This window comes from Phalacrocorax carbo, chromosome 4 (assembly GCF_963921805.1).
Source record: "Phalacrocorax carbo chromosome 4, bPhaCar2.1, whole genome shotgun sequence".
Classification (NCBI taxonomy): Eukaryota; Metazoa; Chordata; class Aves; order Suliformes; family Phalacrocoracidae; genus Phalacrocorax; species Phalacrocorax carbo.
This window is the reverse complement of record NC_087516.1, coordinates 20,495,648-20,508,995: the sequence shown is the minus strand read 5'-3', so window position 1 is coordinate 20,508,995 and position 13,348 is coordinate 20,495,648. Positions and strand designations below refer to the sequence as shown.

At 36.0% G+C, this 13,348-nt stretch overlaps 1 protein-coding gene across 1 annotated transcript in view; it reads left to right on the top strand.

Moving 5' to 3' along the window:
* Positions 1-13,348, top strand: part of DHX15 (DEAH-box helicase 15) — a 49,109-nt gene that overhangs the window by 26,940 nt on the left and 8,821 nt on the right. Inside the window, exons 6-12 of the mRNA XM_064449232.1 lie at positions 41-208; positions 4,266-4,352; positions 5,857-6,006; positions 6,171-6,279; positions 7,427-7,618; positions 10,640-10,762; positions 13,059-13,249. Coding sequence (XP_064305302.1) covers positions 41-208; positions 4,266-4,352; positions 5,857-6,006; positions 6,171-6,279; positions 7,427-7,618; positions 10,640-10,762; positions 13,059-13,249 — 1,020 coding nt within the window. The remainder of the gene's footprint in view (positions 1-40; positions 209-4,265; positions 4,353-5,856; positions 6,007-6,170; positions 6,280-7,426; positions 7,619-10,639; positions 10,763-13,058; positions 13,250-13,348) is intronic.

Genomic DNA, 13,348 nt, shown 5'->3' with positions numbered 1-13,348 from the left:
TTTTCATGGAGGTCTCTTAACCAATATTTCTGTTTTGCAGGAGATTGATGAAGCCTGCAAGAGGATAAAACGTGAAATTGATGACTTAGGCCCTGAAGTTGGTGACATCAAAATCATTCCATTGTATTCCACCCTTCCTCCGCAGCAACAGCAAAGGATTTTTGAGCCTCCTCCACCGAAAAAACAAAATGGAGCAATTGGAAGAAAGGTACATAGTATGATGGTTTAATATGCTGTTCAGTAACTGGATACTCACAGTTGTGTGGGCAATTAAATATGAGTTTCAGCTGTTCTAAGTGTATTTGGACAGCAACAAGTAGCAGGGTTTTTTATTAAAGCCTTAATAACCCAATATTTTATCACATTTCAATTTTTTGATAACTTGGAGTTTGTTTCTCAGAGCAATTAAAAATTCTGGCTTCCATCTAGAAGACCAGAATGTTCTAATAACAATTTGATTTGACTGGCATTTGTTTAAGTTTCTAATGAGAAATACAATAAGTGAGATTGAATACTGAATTTGACAACCACATGATTTACGTGGCGGGATGGGATTTTTCCCCCCATTATTCTGAGACATACCTTTTTTTTTTTGAAACAAAAAAGTTATCTCTTCAAGGGACCTTATCAGGCAGGTTTTGTCCGTTCCTCAAGGTTAATGAGAAAGTGCAAGTTAAAACAGGTATGTTGAAGCTGGAGGTTCGTGTTTTCTGTAGTAGTAAGCAAGGAATTCTTTTATTGAGCAAAATGGATTGAGAAACAAAAAAACCTTGAAATGGCACCGGTGAATGTTCTTCATAAAATTAGTATTGGTTTGTGTGAGCATTGAGAAATTGAACATTAGAAACTAGGTGGTTGATTCTCCAAAACTGAACATTTTGAAGGAGTCTTAATAGAGCTTCCCCAAGTTAAAGTAATGCTCTATGAAACTGTAGCCATCAGAGTCAAGATTTTGAAGGTCAAAGCTGAACCATACTATCTGCTCTAGGCAGGATTTGTTCCTTGATTATTTGCTCTTTTTGTGCAGTACAGTGCATGTGGAATGCTAGTGACAACTTTCTAGTGTTCTGGAAGAATAAATCACTTAATAAATTTAGTGAGTTGATCCTCTTTCCTATTGAAGTTGATTGCAGAAAGCATTCAGTCTGAAATCATGAAACTAATGCTGCAACAAGATTGTATTAGCAAATGACTTAAATGAATGAAATTGGCTTTTCAGTGATGAACAAGTGATAGCTGTGTATTGCATTAAATTTTCATTCATGCTTAAAACTGCACTTCAGAATAGGCAGTTTCTGGTTTTCTTGATAGGAGGATAATGGATGCAGTGTGTAACTTTCATTATGTTGAGCCGACAAAGCTAGTACCAGTGTCTAAAAGGAAGACACTCTTCATGTCACACTATTTCACTACAAGAAATATTGCGACACTGGTAAGATATCAACTGTAGGCAAAAGCAGGCACAAAATACATAAGCAACAGATTCAGACATGTAAAGCTGTTATGGATTTGGTTTTGGATAACTTTTTTTTTAAGACCACATTTCTTCTTTGGCTGAAATGTTCTGGCTTCCCTGTTTTGGTTTTTATCTCCATAATAAATCTAGCAGTGAATGAAAGTATGTTGGTGTGTGTTGTAAACTTGTTTAAATGTTGGTTTGGTTTCATTTAGTCTTACTGATCAAGATAAGTGAAGTAGGACCATGGGTTGCTGGGCCTCCACTGTCTTGGAAAATGTCTGCTTTTATGCATTTTCGGTGGGAGTTAAACCTACTTTTTAGAACTGCTGAATAGAGAGCTAGCAGGTGGTCTGAATCTTTTCAAAGGCTCTAATGGCCATAAAAACTAAGGGAAGTGCTTTCAGTATCTGAATAACTATCTCCTGAGCTGTAACTTTGTGAAAGAAAAGTAAGATACTAGTTGTGTGGCATCTTGTAGTAGCAGCAGTGATGGTATGAGCTAGTACTGATATAGCTTCATAACTTAGCACTTTTTTGTGCTCTTAGATGTGCTAGGCAAGATAAGCTTTCTTGCAACAATAGCTGAAGATTAAAGATGAAAAAAACCCCCTGCTTTTACTAGTTAGAGTTAATCAGTGTGTTTCACTTGCAGTGTGGAGGAAGAGGAAGATGACTTAACATCAAGCCTTTCTGCTCCTTTCCTATCTTATCTCTTCTTTCCAAACTGCATTCTGTTTTCTGTTTCAGGAGTCTTAAGCATTACTAGTTAATACATATGCAGTATAGATATATTTTTATATATAGATAATATGTGTTTTATTTAAAGTAATGTGTTTAAATTAATCTTTAAGACTCTTTGGTATGTCAAACTGTAACTCTGATATTTAAAAACATTTTTAACATTTCAGTAGTTGAAAAACTGCAGTTAAAGCTAATTGGGTATTATTTATTATTTTATGTAGCTTAGCACTGATTTAATTTGTTTGTTTTCCAAGTAACTTTATACTTTGATTTAGGCTTGAAAGATGTGGAATAACTTCAAGTTTTTTCTTAAATTTCTCGTGTTTTTACATTCATTATGGCTTTTAAGCAATGTGACATTAACAAATGGGATCTCTACATGCAACACAATCCACTGTGTACATAACTGTTTTTTTCCTTCCACCTTTGGAAGATTCGGTTCAAATATAAGTTCAGTAAATTTAAGTACGAGTTACATTGCTGAGCCTTGTGGACTAAGCATCTGAACAGTACTGAGTTATTAGTATTGAAGTGTCTTAATAGAAATTGGTGATTAAAACCAGGACCAAAACCATTTGACACTGCTCTGTAATTGGTATTTGAAGATTCTGGGTATGGATGCTTCCATAGGTTAGTAGGTCTGGAAAAAAATGAGACTTTTTAGTTAAAGTATGCTCTGTAATATAATAACAAGCTAAATGTGGATTGACTAGGCTTTTAACATGGGAGTGCTGGTTTAATTTGCATATTTAATGACTTGCAAATTTTTATGAAAATGTATTCTGCTTTTGCATCAGAACTTAATTGCATTGATGTTTGTGGCTTTTCTCTCTGACTAGTCTGTGCAGGTTACTGGTGAATGAAAGGTATATGGGGTTTTTTGTGGTTTTTCTTTTTTTTTGAGGGGTTCTAAGTGGCATATCATTTCAGAGTGGAACACCATAATTCCAAATTAATTACAATTTTTTTCCCACCAAAGTATTGTTTTCAATATAGAGTAGTATTTGGGCAAGCTTAGACCTTAAGTCTGCTTAAGAAGAGACAAGCTGAGAGTAATAAGTAGCTGATTGGCAAAGTGATCAGCCAGGAGGAAGAGAAATCAGCAGGTTTATCAGTCTAGTCCAGTCACTGGCATCACTGTAATTCAGAAGAAATTGTTAGGGGTCTCCCAAATTCTAATTGCTAAACTGAAAGCAGTGGTGATGGAATGCTCTGAAATGAAGAGGTGAAAGGTAAGTAGTTTTAGTGACGTGCTGAACGCGTTTTGGTTTTTTTTCTGAGGTAGCTGATTAAATTTGCTAATAACATGTAATTTAATGTAGTCACTCTTTGGATAAGAGCTGATGGTATCTATAGACTATTACAGTGTTTCTCTGGACATAAAATTTGAATGATGGCAAATCAAGCCTCAGAACTTGGATATCATCTTTGCTTTAATTTTCGCATGAGACTTAACCTCCAGAAAGTTTATAGAAATTTAAGAATGTAACCTTAAAATATGAAAGATGTTTGAATAACTTATTAATTTAAAAAGACAAAGTTGAAATTAAATATAGTGTTCAGGATTTTAGCTGGAATGTATTGATAACTGCTTTATTCCAAACAAAGAACATAGTGTGCTGGTACAGTTATATAACTTCTGTTTTAATATTATTTCATTTACCCTGTTTAGGCTTAAAAAAAAAAAAAGGTTAAAAAGCTGGAATTAAGAGATGATGTTAAAGGGACCCAGTGTAACTTGTAATTTTGCACTGGAGATGAGAGAAATTTTGAACAGCTGTTTCATAAGTAAAATATTTGCTCTTCTGTTTCTTTTTCTCAAAAATAACATTTGTTATGTTGTTAATAGAGACACGGGGGAGCAGAAACAGTGGACAAAAATTGCTCTGATTTCAATAGAAGTTTATCTGGTTGATTTCAAGTCAGCCTGTAAAAGTGTTGGAGCACAGCTCTGGTAGTGATGAAGTGAAGGAAAGTTTGCTGGAAATTCTTGGTGCAGAGCTAGAATCAGAGCTCTTCATCTTCAGAACAAAGTAATTACATCCACTGTCTTATTTTTTGACAGGTGGTTGTGTCCACTAATATTGCTGAGACGTCATTAACAATAGATGGTGTTGTGTTTGTGATTGATCCTGGCTTTGCAAAGCAGAAGGTAAATACTACTTTTTCTCTTTTTTTATAGTAGGAAAGATACTGGAATACAGTTTGATCAGGTAGCTCTTCCCTTTGTAAACACTGATAGGAGTTTTCCCAGTTGAAAGCTTGACCTTGGTTGTTTTAGTTCTGATTTGTTTTTAACTTCAGTAACTTAGTCTGCAAACTTTAGATATCTAGAGTAGTCCAAAACAGTGTAGTGCAGAAGAATTTTATTTTAAAAAAAAAGAGAGTATTTTGAGTTAGGCCTGGAGTATGGATTTCCTAGATACTTCAGGAAGGGTGGTTTTGTACTGTGTGTCTATGCTTGAGAATGCTCAAGAAATACCAAGAAATCATGTGAAAGTAAACAAAAAGTGCTAGAAGCCACCTCTTTTTAAGTCACACAGTGCTAAAGTGAGAGAAATGATACCTAGGGTAGTACTGTTTCTTGTCAGTTCTTAGTATGTACTGTTGCAGCCCTGATTGTCACTGAGCTTCTGTTATGCTTCTTTGGAACATCGTGGGATATTGAGAGGAATTGAAGTAGCTTGCCTACTTTAGCTTTTTTGCTAACTATAACTGTCCTTATATCTTTGGTTCTTAGCCTTCCTTTAATACTTGCACACCTTGTTAGCCTTTTAAACCTCTGGAAAATGAGAGGTACAGCAGAATGTAAGTGCAGTCAATGCATCTTCACACAGAAGTTTCAATCACCGTTTAGGCTGATGTTTTTTCACAAGTGGTTCTTATTACAGAAGGTATTCTTCCAGTATAAGAAATCAAGTTTTTGTACATGTTTTATACCAGTTCGCACCAGGAGGATGTTAAAACATGGACCAAAGAACATCTTCATCTGAAACTAGTATCTGACTACTGCTTTTTTTTCACAGTATGTTCTTTTCCATGAGCCTTAATGAGGTGGCAAGGCTGCTGTTTATGTATGGCTGCAATGGAAATTTTACAGTGAAATCCAGCATCTATTTTCTACTGTGACAGTCTGCATGAACCCTTGAAATACAGTCTTGCTTTGTCATTGGTCTGATTTTTACAGTTGCATTCAACCTTCGTGTTAAATTTTTCTGATCTCTAGAATGTGATTATTCAACCTTATAATTGTATCAAGACAACTTTTTTTATGAAATTATTTGAGCATCAAGAGTGTGTTTAGCACTCTGTAGAACAAATTGGACACATTCCTTCTGCCATGAAAATCTTATCTAAAAATACACACATTTAAGGAGGACAAGAGAGCCTGGCAGGAGTTGTTGTTAACAAATGAATAAAAAGTAAATGCTGTTCTCTAGGCAGTTGTATTTGAAGCTTTTTGTCACTGATCCAAATGCTTTTGTGGCCAATTTCTTTTTTCTCCTTTCAGATACATAGAACTTGTGATTTCCTAGTCAGGAGCTGTGTTTGAAAATAAGTTTAAAGCAGTCTTTATTTTGTTTAGATAGTTGTCTTATCCATGAGTGTTGTTCATTCCTTTCCTTCTTTCCTGCTCTGATTCCACTTCTAAATAGGTATACAATCCTCGAATCAGAGTGGAGTCTCTCCTGGTGACTGCAATTAGTAAAGCTTCCGCTCAGCAGCGAGCTGGCCGTGCTGGTCGTACTAGACCAGGCAAGTGCTTCAGGCTTTATACAGAGAAGGCTTACAAAACTGAAATGCAGGTAAGATTACTTTTTTAGATTGCATATTTAAGAACATCTGATTGATACAGGTAGTCAAGTGCCGTGCTACCAAACAATCAGAATTTGAATGCTTGTGTAGTTTAAAGTTTTTGGAGGAACAAGAGTTCTGAATTTTCTTTTTTCTCTTCCCCCCCCCATCCAAGGACAACACATACCCTGAAATTTTGAGGTCTAACTTAGGATCTGTAGTATTGCAGCTCAAGAAGCTTGGTATAGATGATTTGGTGCACTTTGATTTTATGGATCCGCCAGGTATCTATTTCTGTTTTATCTTGTCTACTGAGTGTGTTATGTTTTGACTTCTGAAATATTTATTTTGGTGTATATTTTAGAACAAAAACATGGGGTAGACTTTTCTATGGTTTTCCACTGTTTTTATTGTAATCCGTAAGGAGTGTCTTGTTTGTCCTGAAATTTAGTGCTCTGTATTTTACCAGAGCAAGCTTTTTATGTTGCTGTCTGCATAACAGCTTTTAATGGAACTAAGGAATTTACTGAATGCCCTTTACCTGCAGAGGATAAGACAAAATTATGAGCACTAGAAAATCTGTTACTTGATGAGGTTTTTTACCTATCACCTTGATTGCACATTCTAATTGTGCATCAGTTAACAACTGTATGTAAGTAAAATTGGCTAGTGTTTTTAAAGCTGAATATGTGTTTTTGCCTCAAACTATAAAGTTAATGTGCATCTCCTTTCTAGCAGTGTTAAATGTTCATATATACTTTAAAAATAACCAGGTTATTTTGCTAACCTAAAACTTATATCAGCTATATGTAAATACATCAAAGTTTTTTCCTCCTAAAACAAAATTGTAGTTTATAATTGTAAGCTTTTAAATAGTTCTACAGAACAAATTGAATTTTTTGTGCTATGCAGCATGTATGATATAGTTCAGCAGAAAGGCTTTTGGATTTCCTTTGTGGATGTAATGCACACTTGTTATGAGGAGTGCAGGATTAAGAGAATATTCTTACAGGCTCAGATTTGTGCAAGACTATAGATATCTGAAGTTAGACATGGCTGAGATTTGAGGGCTGTATCAATGTATTTTGTATGGAACAAGGGAAAACGCATCAGTGCATTGGGGGGAAGTGATATTACTATGAAAATGAATATTTCACAATGCCACTGCTGTCTGAATTTTGAAAAGCAGTAATCTTGAAATATTCAAGCTTTTGATCCAGCTAAAAGCTCTTCTAAATAAGTGATTCCTCCCCCAATTCATTTATGTCTGGATGTACGTAACTGTATTTGGTGACAATTCTGTATTTGGAAGTCAGTTGAATGGAGAATGAAAAATGAGATGGCTTATAATAGTCTGGGCTTCCTCATTTTTTTGCTCATTCAGAGGAGTTTGATTGATGTGCCTACCTAAATATTTTTTTTTTCTTTCAGCTCCTGAAACTCTGATGAGAGCCTTAGAGCTTTTGAATTATCTGGCTGCTTTAAATGATGATGGAGACTTGACTGAGTTGGGATCCATGATGGCTGAATTTCCATTGGACCCACAACTGGCTAAAATGGTTATTGCAAGTTGTGACTACAACTGTTCTAATGAGGTCCTATCTATTACTGCCATGTTGTCAGGTAATAGCAAGGGAAGAGACACTAAACAAAATGCAGATCTTCAGTTTGGGGGAAAAAGAGTTTTCCATACCAAAACCATAATAATTTCTAACAAAATAAGAATTGGGTTTTTTTAAACTTCATATAGGGGTTTAATCAATCATTACGGGTTGATGTTGAGACCTTGAAACTAATGAATAGCAACTATAAGAAATGAACATGCATAAAATGGCCAAACAGTTTACTCCTAATTTCAGTTAAAAGTGTATATGTTTGAGTTGATAGAGGGGAAAAAGTCAGGCTAGTGGAGCAGAATTTTCTCTTTAGGCTCATAGTCAGGACCGGAAATGTCAGCTCAACCACTCTTTTTAAGGTAGTGAAATTTATTTTGTATTGTGCATTCTTCTGCACTTTGATAAATCCCAGTATTTCCAAAAGGATTATGGTGTAATTTATATTAAAACGTAAGCTTGTACATGAAATGATGATACATTTTCAGTCACTAAGTTGCAAAGCTGAAGAACAGTCGTTACTTTTAAAGGGAGGAAACAGACTCTGGGGGAGGATGTATATTTGTGAGAGTGTGTGCACAGCTGTACTTCGCTGCTGTGTTATGTGAATAGCACTGCATCAGAGCAGAGCTGCTTGTCAAGAGAGCTTGGTGAGAGAAAAACGTTATCAATCAAGCCTTGCATTTCATTTCCCAGTTAATGTAGAACTGACTTCGTTTTACAGTTAGTTGTCACAGGACAAGCAGCAAGATTTAGTCTATTACGAAAATGGGAGTGTTCTTAATCATAACTACTCTTCTGTCTTTTGGGTGTGCTATTTTACCAGGCTCTTCACAATGCAGGTGTACTGGTTACATGCTTAACTTCATTGAATAGAGAAGAAAAAGAAAAAAAAAAATGTTCTGGTTAAGTGTAAAATCTGTTGCTTCAGTTCAGTCTTATGGTATATTTATATGAAAGTTTTTTAAGAACAAGCTAAAATGTTTGTTGCAGAGTTATGATTGTTCAGACTCAGAGCAGATGGGCAGGGCAGAATTGTAATAATTTTTTTAATTAAATGGTAGGCTTAATTGCGGAGGTGGTGGTAGGTTGGCGCCTGCCTTTCTCTTCCCTTTCCCCTTCCCCCCAGTCTCTACTACAGAACAGTAAGTCTAGTGTTTTTGTCTGTGGTCTTCAACTGATTTGTCTTACTCCTTTTTCTATTTGCCTTTTCCCAGACCATGATACTTTTTTTGCTATAAGGCACAATTAATGTCATGATAAAAAGGGGGCTTTCTTAAAAAAAAAAAAGGAAGGTTGAAGCTAGTTAACGTAGGGGCTGTAACTAAAATTCTGCTCTTAAAGAACCCATAGTCCCAGTATTTGTGAGGACTATTTCCCAAAGTAACACTTTTTTTAAACCAGCAGCATGACTGTATGTTATGGTGCTTTAAGTCCACATAAAGATTGTCAGGCTCCGGATAGCAATCTGTGTATTAATAGTTTGGACTGAGAGGAAAACAATGTACCAGAAAAGAGCAGAGAACAGCATTGAATAAATGAGCAGATCAAATGATTGTACTTCATTTTACATGAGCTGTGGTCTTGCTGTGGGGTAGAAAGTGCTATTATTTATTCAAAACAGTGAGTTAAGCCAGTGATAGATAACATGGAATTTGGTTTTATTAGCCTGAGTTTGAAATTAAAATACACTTTCTTATCTGTTTTCAAATGCAGGACCCAAAATACAAGCTGTTTATTTTGCACCTGCATTTCCATTTTCTTTAATGCATTGGTATTTCTGATTTGTTACCATGTGATTCACTGTTGCAGTATCTATTTTTTTCTTCCTCGAGTTCTATCCAGTATTCAATTCAACTTATTTTTGAGAAGTAGTGTTTTGGGGCTTTTATGAGAATTTAAGAATAAAATAAAGGAAAAGTACATAATGCCCTACAAAAAGGCTCTCATCTGTTAGGGACAGATGAGACTCAACGAGGTGTTCTCATGAGATTGGTGGGCTTCAGTTATAAGAAGGCTAATGTAGTGCCAAGTAGCTGGAGACAGATAAGGGATTTGTAGCATCTTACTTAGTATGAATTTTATTGAAATTTAACCTCTTAAAAATTATATCTACTTAAAACCAAACTGATTTTTTTCTCCTGTACCTCTCTATAAAGTGAACATCTCTAACTGCTTTCAACATTTTATGAATTAGCATCGATATTACAAACCTATAAGAATGTTGACAGACCATGAATTAAGTTGGCTGCAATACTGTTTGTGGTCTCTGGTAGCCTGTAGTTGGAAAGGGAATGTTAAAGCACGATTTCTGGAGTCAAGTCAGATTTATGTAAGAATGTAATGATAGAGAAAGCTCATCACATTGTGGTTTGTGTTTTTTTTTAAATTTTAAGTAGTGCCAAAGGACGGTTTAACCTTCCACCACTACCGCTACCATCACAACCTTTAGACTTATTAATAACTTCATTCACATGTTTCTGTATACCAGTGCTGATAACAATACCATCTGGGGAAGAGGACTTTACTAGTGTGTTCTGTCTAGTAGCAGACTTGTGATAAAGATCATGTTTGTTTAGACTGTGCTAGTGCAGTACAGTTTCAGAACTACCTTCTTTACTCTGTCCACAGAGGCTTTCTGAGAAAGCAAATTTGCCATTAATGTGTTCTGTTACATGGGGTGCTAGCTCCTGGTAGAGCTATCAGCACTGGGTCTTGAACTAAGATCTGTTTAGCCTTCCAGTATACATAGGCAATCTTGATGGCCTTCAGACTAGAGATTTTTATGCCTACATATAGTTCTATTAAAATAATCAGGTACTCTGTAGCTTTGAAACCCTCTTGTCTTACAGATGTGGTTAGGTGTTGATGTACCAAATCAAGGTAGTAAACAGTCCAAGATGCAGTTGGAGGCCATCCTGCCCTGCCCTATGCTCTGTGAACTGACCTAGCTAGGCCTTGTTCCTCTATCTGTGAATGCGTGACTCATCGATATGGGCGTTTGTGTTGGGCCCATACCAACCTTGTTTAGTCCCACAGTGTTTTGTTCGCCCCACGGAAGCAAAGAAAGCAGCAGATGAAGCCAAGATGAGGTTTGCCCACATAGATGGAGATCATTTGACATTGCTGAATGTCTACCACGCTTTCAAACAAAGTAAGTGTGCACCTGTTTTAGCAAAATTATTTGTAATCCTCTGGTGCCAGCCTTTGTTCCTGGGTTCCAAGGACAGTTGAAAGGCTTGGGCCTGCTTTTTGAGCCGTACTGTTATGATCCCTGTTAGGTTTGGTTTTTTTAAAGTATATAACAGAGCTGTTTAAGTGCTGCTTTCCTTTGGGGTGGGGGTTGGGTAGAAAAACAAAAAACTAGCCAAGAGATCATGTAATAAACTGATGAGTATGGAGACAAGCCAGGCTCTTCAATCAATGCTGAGTAACCTTGGACAGAAGGAAGTATGTGTAGCTATAATTAAGAAATATTGGAAGTTTGTTATCTGACATTAATTATAGAAAAATCTGCTTAATTGCTTAGTAATTTTTCAGGGAGAGCAGTACAGAAAATACACTGAATTTGTAGAAGGATATATTCCTACAACCAAAACCTTTTTAATCCTAACTTTTTAATATAGTTAGGTATTCTGTAATAAGGCCTTGGGGTGGATTGAGAAGCAAAGGGGTGACGCATCAACAAGAAGTAATTTAGAGCCATACGATAAATTTATTTCATTGACCTCATTTCTGTGCATAGATTTTAGGGAAAGCATATGGTCCTCCTTAGCATAGCTGAAGTGTATTTTAGCAGCTTGAAAAAGACGGGAATGAACAGGTGAAGCTTAGGAGTTCTCTTGAAAAATTACTACCTAAGCGGCACCCTAGTTTAACAGTGACTTTCCCTGGTGGTAAGTAAAAAGATTGCTCTTAACTGCCAGCCAGGTTAAATTAGGTGATCTGGTTGCATTTTTCCTGTAAGCAGACAAAAAAGTAAGTCTTTTACCCTGAAGTAAAAAACCCCAGGACTTGGTGCCCTCTTCTGTAGCTGCTTTGATTTAGAAATTTTGTATTGAAACATTCTAACACTGTATCATTATGTGGCAGTCCAAAATAAAGGTATCTTCAGAGTAGAAGCCCAAACAAAAGTATTGAAAACTGATTAAAACAATAGCTGAGAAATGTCTACTAAATACTTGTGAATTGGAGACATCTGTTGCTTGTTTTTTCTGTTAGCTTTTTAGTTAACAGGCTCCAGTATGTCGTGCAGACATTTTGTGTGCGTGCGTTTCTGGAAGCCACTGCTTTCATGGTCAGGTTACCTAGGGATGGAATTATTTGCAGGATGGTCGTTCGTTCAGTTTCACTGTGAAATTGAGAAGGATTTCTGGGATTCAGGATCAGAAGGCAAAATGCTGCTAATGTTTGTATCTAGAACAATATAAAACAGTTATGTGTCATCTAAAATGTACAGTTCAAATGGCATAGAAAGTAACATACGGTATTTCAGTTATTCTACTGTATGGTGTGCGAGAGCTTCAGCATTCGTGCTTCATTTTAGATGTATTCTGTAAGATAAAGCATAGAAACAGCTTTCCTCAAGTTATGTAACCTTTCCTCTTTTCAATGCAAATTGAGAATAGCCTGTCTCTGTACAAGGGATACTTTTAAATTTTAAGGCTGGCTTTGTTGGATTATTAAACTGACAAAAATTAGAAGAGAATCACTTGAAAAGTAACAGAACTGGTAGGGAGAACTGGGTTTCTTGATGTTAAGCGTACAGGTTTTTATCCTGACAGAATGGCTTAGGCTTGCTGTCTTAACAGATTTCGTATTAGAGCTATCAGCTATAGAAACAGTAACTTATGAGTACCGAGTTCTGTTCCTGATGCTGTATTTTACCAGTCACCTACACTTACTTAAACTGCTGTGAGGTACATCATGCTTAGTATTAGATTAGTCTGTTTGTATAGCTCTTACCTGTTACTCGACTACCTAATTTAAGGAGGGTTTGGTTTCTCAAATACAATATAATTATGTACAATCTTCCTGTATGTTCACACTACAGTTAAAGATTGTCCAGTGTTCCTTATGTTTGGTTAAGTCTTACACTGCAGGTTTGGAAGATGATTTTTTAGTTGCAGGGCATGATTTGTGACATGTGCAAAATTTCAGTGTGGTATTTTCAGCAAAAGATTGGTGATTATGTGTATATTACGTTGGTGAGGGGGTTAAAGCTGATTTTCTTCTGTCCTGACCACGTGCTTCCTGAATAGAAAACAATTTGGGAACGTTATCTGATGCAAGTCGTCAACTGAATAAACTAAGAACTGTTGTCATTTATAAAAGTTTATGGATATTTTTTTCTGGTTCATCTGACCGATCAATTGGTTAGTTGCTGTTTTATTTACTTGTTATAATTGGATGAAATACTCATTTTTGATTCATGTTTTTTAATGTTGCAGATCATGAGTCGGTTCAGTGGTGTTATGACAACTTCATTAACTACAGGTCCCTGATGTCTGCAGACAATGTGCGCCAACAGCTGTCACGAATCATGGATAGATTTAATTTGCCTCGTAGAAGCACAGACTTTACCAGCCGAGACTATTACATCAACATAAGAAAGGCATTAGTTACTGGGTATTTCATGCAGGTATGTGTGCATTCTTGTAGGGAACATAGTTCAATGTTTACATGGTTTTAATATTACTGTGGTGGTTATAATTTTTCAAAACTTTATGAATGTTACTTA